General features: G+C 33.5%; 1 protein-coding gene across 1 annotated transcript in view; it reads right to left on the reverse strand.

Annotated features, from left to right (window-relative positions):
• The window catches only part of SNTG2 (syntrophin gamma 2), a 232,779-nt gene that overhangs the window by 16,841 nt on the left and 203,564 nt on the right, over nucleotides 1–12,374 (reverse strand). Inside the window, exon 14 of the mRNA XM_042822310.1 lies at nucleotides 11,660–11,902. Within this exon, the coding sequence (XP_042678244.1) occupies nucleotides 11,660–11,902 (243 nt within the window). The remainder of the gene's footprint in view (nucleotides 1–11,659; nucleotides 11,903–12,374) is intronic.

Below are 12,374 nucleotides of genomic sequence, written 5' to 3' on the forward strand. Positions count from 1 at the left end.
CGTATCAGGGTTTATATTTACAAAAAAAAAAAAAAAAAAAAAAAAAAAAAAAAAAGAAAAATACTATTTTTTTTTTTTTATTTACAACGGAAGTTGCTTGCATTTTGCCGTACAGGGAAGAGATTGCAGTTGTTAAATTTAAAAGCTTGCCTCTGGCATACACTCAGTGACTTTGAATAGGTTCTCAGAGAGCACTGTTACAAGGATCCTCAACCCTGCTCATTCACACTGACACAGAACACTATGCCTTCTCATTCCAGCCTTTGCAATTAACTTGCCATACATTTGCAATTATTTGATTACCCTTCGTTATTGTTTACATAGAAGTTTAACAATAGAAATCTGGGTTTAGCTGTCTTCCACTGTAATTCTCTAGAAAAAAAAAAACAAAAAGAAAAAAAAGGTAGTACTGCATATTAGCATGCTAGTCAGTGCTTTGCAGGTGTATTCGACAAGAGAACTCATAGTTGAAGCAACAGAGAGGAAAAACTTAGGTTATTTTAAACAACCTTCCTTACCAAATGGAAATGAGATTTTTTCTGGGCTTAGGTCCAATACTGGTTTATCACAGAGCACTTGAATATTATCAATAGAGATAGGTGAGAGGTATCACTTAATGGTACACATTAAAATATTTTTCTATTCATGCACTTATATTCAAATAGCCACATTAATTTTAACAACTGCATTTACACAGCTTGTGTTTAAAAAGTTTCAAAACATTAGCAAACGTGGCATAGAGATGTTCTTTAGCTAGCACTGCTTGAGCAGCTGTAAGAGTTTCCCAGTTATAATCTTGGTGTCTCTGAATATAGTTTGTAGGACGTAGACTGTGAGTTTAATACTGATTTGATTCTTTAGTATGAAGAATTATACCACTAAAAGGAAGGTGTGATGTTTGAACTGTGTCAGATCAGAAAAAGGTAGTATATATTCCAGATCAATCCAAGCAAAAGTGAGTTCTAGAATGATCATTCATACTTTGTAACAAAAAACAATTAAAGTGCTCCTTGTATTTTTTTTTCAGATATCAGCATCACAATGCATATATGTTTATTTCACAAAATGATCATTAATTTCACAAGATGACTGCAAACAGAACACCATTTATGACTCACAGAATTTGTTAGATCTCTTGTGTCTATTCAGAAGCAGAATGAAGGTATATTTTTGGCACTGATATCTGTCCTTCCAGGTCTTGAGAGACTTTAACAGTTGCTATTTGGGTGCACTCGCTATCTTTCCCATAGATGTAGACATTTCCCAGAACTCAGCTTTGATCCATCCTACTTTATTAGCCAGGATTCTGGAGCCTGCCCCTTGATGGTAGGTTCAATTGTAGGTATAATACAGAAGTGATGGATGTCCCAGCTCCTTCTTTGGGCAGTTTTGTGTTAGATTGTGTGAAAGCATCATATCCATATGAAGACAGTATGCACATTTTATATCTATACATTCCTTATAATTAATTTTATAATTAATTTTTAGTTAAAATATACAGTGTGCTTCTTTGTAGAAATAATATATCATCCATAAACTGGGAAAATCTTAACAAAACATGTTCTTTATTTAGAGTAAAAAAAAATATTTACATTCAAATTAGCAACATAATTTTATTAATCTATTTTTTTACATTATAAACATCATTTTTTTTCTGAGACAAGTCATCCTGATTATATGTAAAATAAACATTAAAATTATGAGAATTCACCTTTATCTGGACAGTAAGAGCAATATACATTCCAGATAGTATAAAACAGCCATCATCATGTGCTTCTGATCTTTTTTTATTATAACAATTAACTACCAGTCAATGTATATAGAACCCAATAACAATAATTCATGCTTTTTGCACTGGTTATTTAGCAATGATTCCCAGCTCTGATAGAGTTAATGGCAAAGCTCTAACTCTTCAAGATTTGTCTGTCAATGTTGATAAAATTATAGTGATCAGCCTTATATAGATCAAAATGAAATTAAAAAACAAAACAACAAAAAAACAAAAAACACCTAGAAATACTCTACGCAGTTTTTCCTACTAAAACAGTTGACTTGTTAACAAAGCACATTATTTCATAAAGACTTAAGGAAGTGTGTTGTATGCAGACGAGGATATTGGAATTTTCATTGGCCTATTTTATTGGTCATATTTTATTAGAGATTAACATAATAATTGAATTTAATTGTAAGGAGTTTTCCCAAGAAATCAATAACTAGTCAATGTATTAATATTAGTAAAAGACTCTTTTATTCCCTTTTTTTACTGGTTGAATTTTAATAGCACCCAAATACCAAATAATTTTTTCTCTGTTTAGAAGACACAATATAAATTTATTTCATACTTTCTTCAGTCTTTCTATCAGTGTGGATATGTGTAAAGAGCATAAAATTTGCAATTGTTGTACTGAGAAATAGATCTCAGCCCACATACAGTAAGTACCAGGAGGCTTACAAACCCCTTAATTCTGAAGACAGCCTGCAAAATTGTGAACGGTGTTTTTGTGCAGAATTATCTGTGCTGAACAGAAGTGCTTTTAAAAATCTTTAAAATTCCAAAAAGCTGAGTTTACAATTTATATTACTTGGCTTTCCAGAGTATAAAAACCTCCGATAGTTATTGTACAGAAAAAATATATTATGTATTATCAAAATTAAAAGAAAAAGATATTTATAATGTATATGAATACATTCATGATCTGAATCTGTAAGACATATCAGAAAATGAACTTAAGATGAAATAAAACATCAAAAGCTTGAAAGTTTTCAGAAATTTCATCCAGAACAGATTTTCAAACCTCAGACGTCTTCTTGGTCCACATACCTTTGCAAAGGGATCAATGAAATCATTTCTGTGCGTATGAATGAATGAAATCTTAGCTTAAAAATACATCAAGTTCACTCATCTGGGCATAAGGGATTGATGATGTCACAATTAAAAATTTACAGAACTGCAATAACTATGGATAAATACAATTAAAACCATTTCACTGAAATAGAACAAATCTAAAATATTCTTGTACGTGCCTACAAGATCTGCAGTTAAAATTACAGGAGCAACTGCATCTAATGCCCTGAAATTACTACTTAATCTTTTTTTTTTTTTTTTTTGTTTTTATGGTTTATTGGATATTAGTATAAAAGAGTAGTTTTGAGAAGACGTTACACTTGTGTCTTATTTTTAAGAACAGATACGTACATATTCAGCATATATGTTTCTGTTCAAGAAACTGGTACTAAAAGCAAGATTTTTCTAAGAATTCAGACAATGTCTCTTTTCAGTTTCAATTTAAACTTCTACTGATTTTGGCAGAAGTAGTGCCAGCTCAGTTGTTAGTGCCTTAGAAAATTTCACTTAATGCACTCACAATTTAAATGGTGTCTTTCTCAGGACACTGTGATGCTTGGAACTTCTACGTCTAGGTCAGCCATTACAATAGGGACCACACTTAGTAAAATCACTGTCATACAATAGGTGGCCTAACTGAAATAAATGCTTATGTTATCTAACCACAGGTAATAGACTGGGCTTCCTCATCTCTGTCATTGAGCAACTGTTCTGTGGTTTTGTAGCATCTGTGTTTTTGTTTTGTTTTGTTTTGTTTTGTTTTTTTCCTGCAGAAGGAAAGAAAGTTGTGACAGTGAAATGAATGCTGCTTTACAACTTAGAGATTGCCTCACAGATATTTCCACATACCAGAAGCAGATTCTCAGTAATCAGGCTGGAATCATTCATCTTAGTGAAAATCTACTAGTGGACTTCAGCAAAGGTGCTGACTTGTTTTTTGAGACAGTTCTTTATTATAAATTAAATGATCTTTCTTTCCTATCTTTTCTAAAATACTACTAATTTTGCAGTGGAAAGACAATTTTAATTAGAAGTACCTACAAGAGACATTACCAGTTCATTTCAAAAACAACTGAGCAATTAAATTATTTATTAGCAGAACAAAATTAGGTTCTTAATCAATGCTTCAATTGGAATTTTGGTTTTCTACCATATTATTTAAAAAAAAAAAAATAGGGGGAGAAAATAGAGAATGCTCACTTTTGAAAGCAGAATGTAAGATTTCATAATGCTAGGATCATATTCATCTATAAATTCAAACTTCCCTTAGAGTAACTTGAATATTTTCATCCTTATTCAATTCTGTAACATCCTCTGGAAAAAAGTAATAAAATTATATTAAACTACATCACTATTAACTAAATCTATGTATTTATAGATAAGTAAAAATATATTGATATAAATGTAAGGGTTTAGATCAAACTTTTAATATGGATCATTTGTAATTTTAAGAATGCCATGTTCAGAAATGCTTGTGTAGCAACATGAAAATCCACATTTTTATGTTTATCATGTTTAAAATATAGAACAAGTAAAGAAGAATTTCTTCAGTATCATTGTAAATCAGTTCTTATTGTAGAAAATGAAAGAGATTTACACAGTGTCTGAATTGCAGAATTATTAATAATTTTTATGAACATAGCAATCACTTTTACAATTATATTTACAGCTAATGCATACTATTCTCTTCATCTTTCTTTAGGTCTTGGAGAATGTGAGTGTTTTTGTTTTTGTTTTGTTTTTGTTTTTGTTGTTTTTTGCATTAGCATGAAAATGAATTTGAATTTAATGGTATTTCTGATGATAAGCAATTAAACTGGAATTGTAAGAACCCTTCTGTACAGAATGGAAACAACCTAAAGCTTAATTGTGTAATTAAACTGACCACTTCTGGTAACAAACTGATAATGAACTTTTAATGACCCTATGAATCTAACTTAATCTAACTGCTATCTATTATTTCACCTCAATTTAAAAAAAGATATTCAAGTTGTTTGTTTCAGAAATGAGAATGAAGTATCTTCTGAAAATAGTAGATGGTAGCGCTTCCATTATTAAAGGTATTCCTATATATAAGCCTGCTTCATATATGCTTTGTTATCACAAAAAAAAGAGAAAAAGAAAAAAAAGACAGCATTGGCAACTGTATTTAACTTTATATATATTATTCATATCTCCTGTTCTACATCTTCTTAGTTTACCATGAAGAATTAAGGAATTAAGAGATTTGTGGCAAAAAAATATGTCAGTTATTGGTTATTCAGGTTGCCTAACTTCTGCTTTTTTTTTTTTTTTTTTTTTTTTAATTTAAGTGAATGTTTCTTGCTTAATTTCAGCTGATGATTTCGACCACTCAAACACTTTTTAATTCCAAAATATGCCCAGGAACAATCAGCATGTTTCTTTTGACTGCAGACTTGCTAAAATATTTGAAATCTTCTATGCATCTCAGACACTAGCTAGAAGAGTCAGGTTACCTGCAATTCAAAGATGAGTGGAAAGATCACATCACTGCCAGCAGGGACACAGATCCTAAGATCCACTCTGATTATACCAAACTTGGGTTGTAACAAGATTAATTCAAAATGTCACTGGAGAATGACTGGAAAACGCCTTTAGCACACTGTGCCACTGAGGAGTTCAGGGAAGTAAATATTTTTTTTGCTGCCTGGTTCCAAACACCACAAGCTTCCTTTAAATCAGTTTTCTCTAAATCTAACACATTCACTTATCATATTTTTTCATTTCATTGATTAAAGAGATTCAGACGGATCTGTTTGGAAGCTTCCAGGCAGCTTGGTCACATCACTGACAAGTGCATTCCACCTTTCCTGTTCTTAGCTGCTTGTTGAATGCTCATCTCTAACCATAAGCTGCTTTATAAAGGTTTTTAGCTAAAATATCATTTACCCTAGGAACAAGAAACGATTAACGTAGAATCCGACTTGAAGCACAGGTGTGACAAATGTTGTTCTGACCAGCAGGCATTTAAAAAAAAAAACAACAGTGGTTATGCATAATCGTTTCCAGTTGTCCTTTTATGAAAATATCAGACGATGTGATAAAATGTCTTATGGAAGTCTGTGCATCAATTGCTCTTCTTGTGCAATGTATATTCTCATCTAGATCTCAAACTGGTTGGGATAAAACCTTTGGTCCACAAAATAATGCTAACTGGTATTCCAATGACTCTCTAACTATATATTATTTCAGAACAACAATATTGTCCTGCTTCATTACAAAGCATTGTACTACAGTACAATTACTAGAATCTCATCCAAATGTTGGTGCTTATGGATATTATTTAGAATATAAACATTAACATCTTTATTGATGACACAGCCAGTGGGACTGAGCATACCCTCAGCAAGTTTGCTGATGGCATCAAAATGAGGGGTGTGGTTGACACAATAAAACTTGCTCTTGTGAATCCTCTGAAAGTTTTTTTAACACAATTACACACGTAAAATTATGTAACAGTACAAAACAAACAGCAAGTACTTGGTAGGAATTAGAGAACTGCGCATATTAATTCCTCATTTATACAACAAACACTTTGTTTCATGGAAGGCAACTTAGGTTAGAAATGACTTTGTGTTTGTCTGTTTTGCTTTGCTTTAACCATCAATAGAGTAATTGTAGATTCATCATCCTTAAGAATATACAGTAAATGGAGGAAAATGTTAAAGCATGGAAGTAGGAAGGTCATGAACTAATGATACTGCAATACATGCCACTTTCATGCCTGTCATCTTTCATAACTGTGGAACACTGCTCATAATCACAGATGAAAATAGAGATTGGCATAACAAACCAGTATTGAAATGGAATTCATTGTTGCTTACAGAACAGAAAAATAATGGATCAATTGCATCTGTTTTAAGCATTGCTACTTTTTAAAAGAATTTTATTCATGGAGTTTTAGTAATACAATATTTTTTTGAAGAAAGTTGAAAGCTTCACGTAGGACTCTTACAGAAATAAAACTCTGGGTTTGTGTGCACAATTCTTCCCAATAATCATTCTTGCATTTATCCAGGAACAAACATAATCAGCAACTACTTCTGAGTCCCAAGGAGCCAGTCTAACTTACACTTCAACATTAAGAATCTCACTATGAAGAAAAAGCATTAAAAAAAAAAAAAAAAAAAAAAAAAAGGATGGAACTAGGGAAATAGATACACGTACAGTGAAAACCTGTCATACATTTATGCTTATTATACTGTTTTTGGATTTCCAAACATTATTCACATTGCATGGATTTATGTGAAATATTACATCATGTACAAGAAAAATGTTTATTGTCATGTTATTTTTAATGCATTTCTCTGACAAGAGGAAATTGTATCATTTCAGAAACATGAATGTTACTCGTTATCCCTTATGTGTGGGGATACACTCATATTCTTGTCCTCAACTAATGCACACCTGTCCTGATGTGTCAAAGAATTAGTAAGAAATCTAGTAAAAGCGATAGAATTTTATTTTTGAAGACTACAAAAAAAAAAAAAAAAAAAAAGATAAAAGAAAAATGACTTCATCTGACAGAGTTCTCCACTGCTGAGGATCATAGAATCATAGAATGGCCTGGGTTGAAAAGAACGGCAATGATCAGCTAGTTCCAACCCCCCCTGCTATATGCAGGGTTGCCAACCAGCAGACCAGGCTGCCCAGAGCCACATCCAGCCTGGCCTTGAATGCCTCCAGGGATGGGGCATCCACAACATCCTTGGGCAGCCTGTTCTAGTGCATCACCACCCTCTGTGTGAAAAACTTCCTCCTAATTTTTAAGCTAAGCCTCCCCCTGTCTCAGTTTAAAACCATTCCCCCTTGTCCTATCACTATCCACCCTCAGAAACAGCCATTCCCTCTCCTGTTTATATGCTCCCTTCAAGTATTAGAAGACCACTGTGAGGTTTTCCTGGAACCTTCTCTTCTCCAAGCTAAACAGGCCCAGTTTCCTCAGCCTTTCCTCTTAGAAGAACAGGATATCAGCTTGGAGGCTTGCTTGCTGGAATTTGTCAGTGATGAATTTGTAGTTGTGATTGAGAAAATGTCACAATCTACCTTTATCCACTGCAAAGATGATTTTTATCACCAATCTCAGGAAAATATTTCTTAACAGTGCTTTTTCTGCCTTCCAACTTCCTATTTCCCTACTTTTGCTGCATTTCTAATGCCCCCATCAGTCCAAGTTATGCTGTCAATTACAATACTTTTTCTAGGAAGAAAATACAGATATCTCTACACAAGGAATTAAAAGAATTTCACCTGCTAGCACTGCAAATAGATTAATATATTTATGATCACTTAATTTCACAGTTTTGTGGTAGGCTCCTGTTTGTATGTATTTGCAGCCTGAAATATGTCTTTAAGACAGCTGAAGAGGAAAGAATGTTGTGAGAGGAATTTCTTCCTACTTTATTACATTCTTCCTATCACTTAAAACAGCTATTAAAAAATGTTTAAGATATAATTTCTCTGAATATATCATAGAACATTAAGATTTCTTTTCATAAACTAAAGACAGGTTAACCTGTCAGAAATACCATTTGTATGAAAGTATCAAAAACAACACATAGAGGATACAGTTAAAAATAGCATTGCCAATGAAAAAATTTAAAAGGCCCTAATAAGCTGACAGCATGAATCCATGCTTAAATAAGAATGGCTAGATTGACACAGTGACATTTGACTGCCACCATTAATCTTGCCCAATCATTTATGAATAAAAATGAATCTCTTGCTGCAATTATGGTGCTTATCCAAAAGAAAGAATTTTTATGGACAATCTAACCTAGAGGTTACAACAATTAATTTCATGAATACTGAAATGTCAATTCTCTCGCTATGACTGGGATTAATCTACGTAATATTGATTTGCAGCTCATGCTGCTCTTAACATCTATCTGAAAACCAGGACATGCAGAATTTATGTTCTGAAGGAAGAAAAAGAATAATGGGGTCAAAAAGATTTTCCAGTGCTGGAGAGTAACCACACCACTTTATATTCTACTGACAATGAGGTTTTCAGCAAACATGAATATATACAACTGAGGAAGAAAATTATTTTGAGAATACACACATGGAGACCTAAGCATTGTAATCATGATTTTAATTGAGTGCCTCTAATGGAGGTTCCAAAGAGGTTAAACCACGGCTGGATGAAATATTAATGTATTTAGTAGCTACTGGTCTACCATTTTGTTGGATTAAAATGACAAAAGGTCACTGCATAAGCAAACAAACATCTCTAAATGTTGAGATTGTTAGAATGCAATAGAAGAAGTTTTGAGATTTAGCAATAAACTCTTCAGAAATTGAATCAGTGACAGAACAAGTTAATCTCCAAACTTATTGCACTTAATTTTAACGACATATTATCTGTTTTTTCATGCATGCTAAGTAGGGTAATTTATATGTTGTTTAAAGACATGTATCATAATTATTTGAAGATTTCATGTACAAAAATATTTTATGCATACTCAGCACTACTCAGCATGAATCCCTCCTTGATGCCCAGTAGCTTTTCAGGAAGAATCCTTTCTTTTTTTTTTCCTTTAAAGAGCTGTATTCCTTTTCAGAGGAGCAGAAGAGACAGCATCACCATAACACATAATCATTTTTGACAACCCATCAGTCCAAAGAGACATTTGGAAGTGTTCTATGAGAGTACTTGAAACTCTCTTTATGATTCCAGAGACTTGGAAGTTTAGAAGAGCTGATTCAACAACTGTGCTAGGAGTCCCATTTCTTGAATACTGTGTTAATGCAATGCTGGGATCCACTGCTCTTTCTTGTGCAAACATCTTTAGGTTGTCTGGTGCCTATCAATCAGCATATATCAGATCAAGCTTTCATTTGGTCTAAATAATGTAAATATGTTTATGACTGGAGAAGGCCGATACTCTTAATCCATATTTTATCAAACCACTAGTCTAGTTTGCTTGAATCCACACATTCAGGAAAAAATTATCTGTGTAATAGTACAGTGAAGAGCACAATGAAGTGGTGGGTGATGCGTTTTAGCAGTGCTGACACCAAGAGTAGGTCACCTCTGTTGGTGTAGATTTTTACATGTGGCATGCAGGTTCTTGATAACTGCTATTGAAAATGCATAGCTACTGGTGGTGACCATATTAAAAAATCAGTGCTTTGTAGCTGAGAATTTGCTCTATCAAATGGAGTGAAAACTCTTAAGAAGGGAGAATTTCCAGCTTAATTATTATTTAAGGAATTATTGGAGAGATCCACAGGAAAACTGTACTTAGGGACATAGGAATGGAGTACCATTGCCAGCTCTTTAAGGAAACCCTTCTGAGAGCACAAGAGACAAGAGCTCTCCATCCACCAGCATAAGAAATCAAGCAAAAGAGGCAGGAAACCAGAATGGTTGAGCAAGGACCTGCTGGTTAAATTGAGGGATAAGAAAATACAGAGGCAGAGGCAGCAGGGATATGTGGCTTCGGATGAATGCACGAATGCCATCTGGACATGCAGAGATGGGATCTGGAAAGCCAAGGTATAGATGGAACTGCATTTGGCGAGGGATGTGAAAAATAACAAGGGATTCTGTAGGTATACTTGTCAGAAGAGACAAGGCAGAAGAGAAGAGGCAAAGAAAAGTGTACCTTCAGAGAAATGAGAAGGGAGAATTGGCTTCGACAGATTTGGAAAAGGCAGAGTTCCCTGCTTCAATCTTCATTGGCTATCATGTTTCCCACACCTCTCATGTCTGAATCTCTAGGTGGGATTCAAAGGAAGAAAATCCCTCTCAAGAGCAGATAAAGTTAGAGACTACAAGTTTATTGGGGCTGGCTACATGTTAGGAGAAAATTCTTTACTCAGGGGTGGTGAGGCACTGGTAAAGGCTGCCCAGAGAAACTGTGGATGCCCTATCCCTGGAAGTGTTCAAGACTATGTTGGATGGGGCCCTCAGCAGCCCTAGTGGGTGGCAACCCTGCCCATGACAGCGGGGTTGGAATTAGATTTTCTTTATGGTCCTTTCCAAATTAAACCATTCTATGACTCTGTGACGTGACTTTCTTATCTCGCTGATCTAACCTCACCGATTCTAATGGAAACTTAGTCAGCACCATGTTAATAGACATACATTTATGCAGATATACCAGCTACATTGATGTTAAACATCAAACTATCTAACAAGGAGTGCACACTCAGGTCTAAAAAGTAATTTGGTTTAGAGAATTTTACAAGGCAGTAAAAAGTAATAATCCATTGTGTTTTTTGATGAATTTAAGAATTAATGTGACTAACTTTCTTCTTTTACTCGGATTCTTCAAATTTTTTCCAATGTTAAGAAAGTCAGCCCTAATTTTCAATTAATGTCATAAAAGCAAACAATTTATATTTTGTAAAATAGAACCATAATGTAAAGCAACAAATTTTAAATTCAATTTAGGCAAGTAGAATTATGCTTTATGGAAGAAAATGTTTAAAGTAGTTTAAAAGAACCTCCACAAAAAAAAAATAAAATAAAATAAAATAAAAAAAACAAATTGTATTTCAGTAGTAAAATGCATTGATTTCCAGTTTTTTTAATCAAGGTGAATTCATACATTTGAAAATTCTAATTTCCAAACATTATATACTCAAAGATTGTTATTACATGGGCACGGACAGATCAATATTGCTCTTACGAAGCTTTCAGAACCCTTCTATGCGTTAAAATGTATTCAGATCCTCATTAATGGAGCTCATCAATCTCATGCAATTATTGAGCATATATATTATCTAAATATATCTTATTCTACTAAAAAAATGGCTCCAGGATTTAAATTATTCATTACTTACCCCAGATCTTTGAACTTCCAAGAAAATTGCTCTTTGAAATGATTTCTCCCAAACTGCCAACTCGCTGCCCAGCTCTACATTGAAACAATGACTCTTGCCATGTCCAACCATAACACTGAAACAATAGGGCCTGTGGTCTTCAAAATCGAAGTCCTGATGAATACCAAAATACAAGTTTGCTTGTAGCCAACAATCATCAGCAAGCCAGAGCTGAAAGATATGTTTCAGTATGTGATTCTTCATCTAGCAAAACAGTTAAAGCAACATTGTCTTTTGTAAGTAGTGAGTACTTGGATATGTTGTTATTAACTTAATAATTATCTTGAAGAAACATTTTGACAATTAAGCAATATTTCCAAAATTCTCTAATTGGTTCTAATTCATGTAACCTTGTATCATATATTCAAAGCTACTTCAGTAGTTCAGAATTACTGTCAAACTTATCTAAGCAACACGTTCACAATTTAAAAGGAGTTTGTACAGTACATTGTTTACAGTGAGAAGAAACAAAATTTCTTATTTGTTTGAATGCACTTCAAGAGCCGTCCATAAGTCTTACTGATGAATATAGCTAATGCATTCTAACTGGATTTCAATTTCCTGAACACTCAGGAATGTAATACTCTACCAAGCACACAAAGGATCATTCAGGAAATGATGACCTGAACTTTCTAATACCCTCTAATAGCTTCCATTGCTGCTCTGCTACAACAAA

The sequence above is a fragment of the Centrocercus urophasianus genome, unplaced genomic scaffold, assembly GCF_019232065.1.
Source record: "Centrocercus urophasianus isolate 14NV4802_14NV808 unplaced genomic scaffold, USGS_Curo_1.0 seq_10, whole genome shotgun sequence".
Lineage (NCBI taxonomy): Eukaryota > Metazoa > Chordata > Aves > Galliformes > Phasianidae > Centrocercus > Centrocercus urophasianus.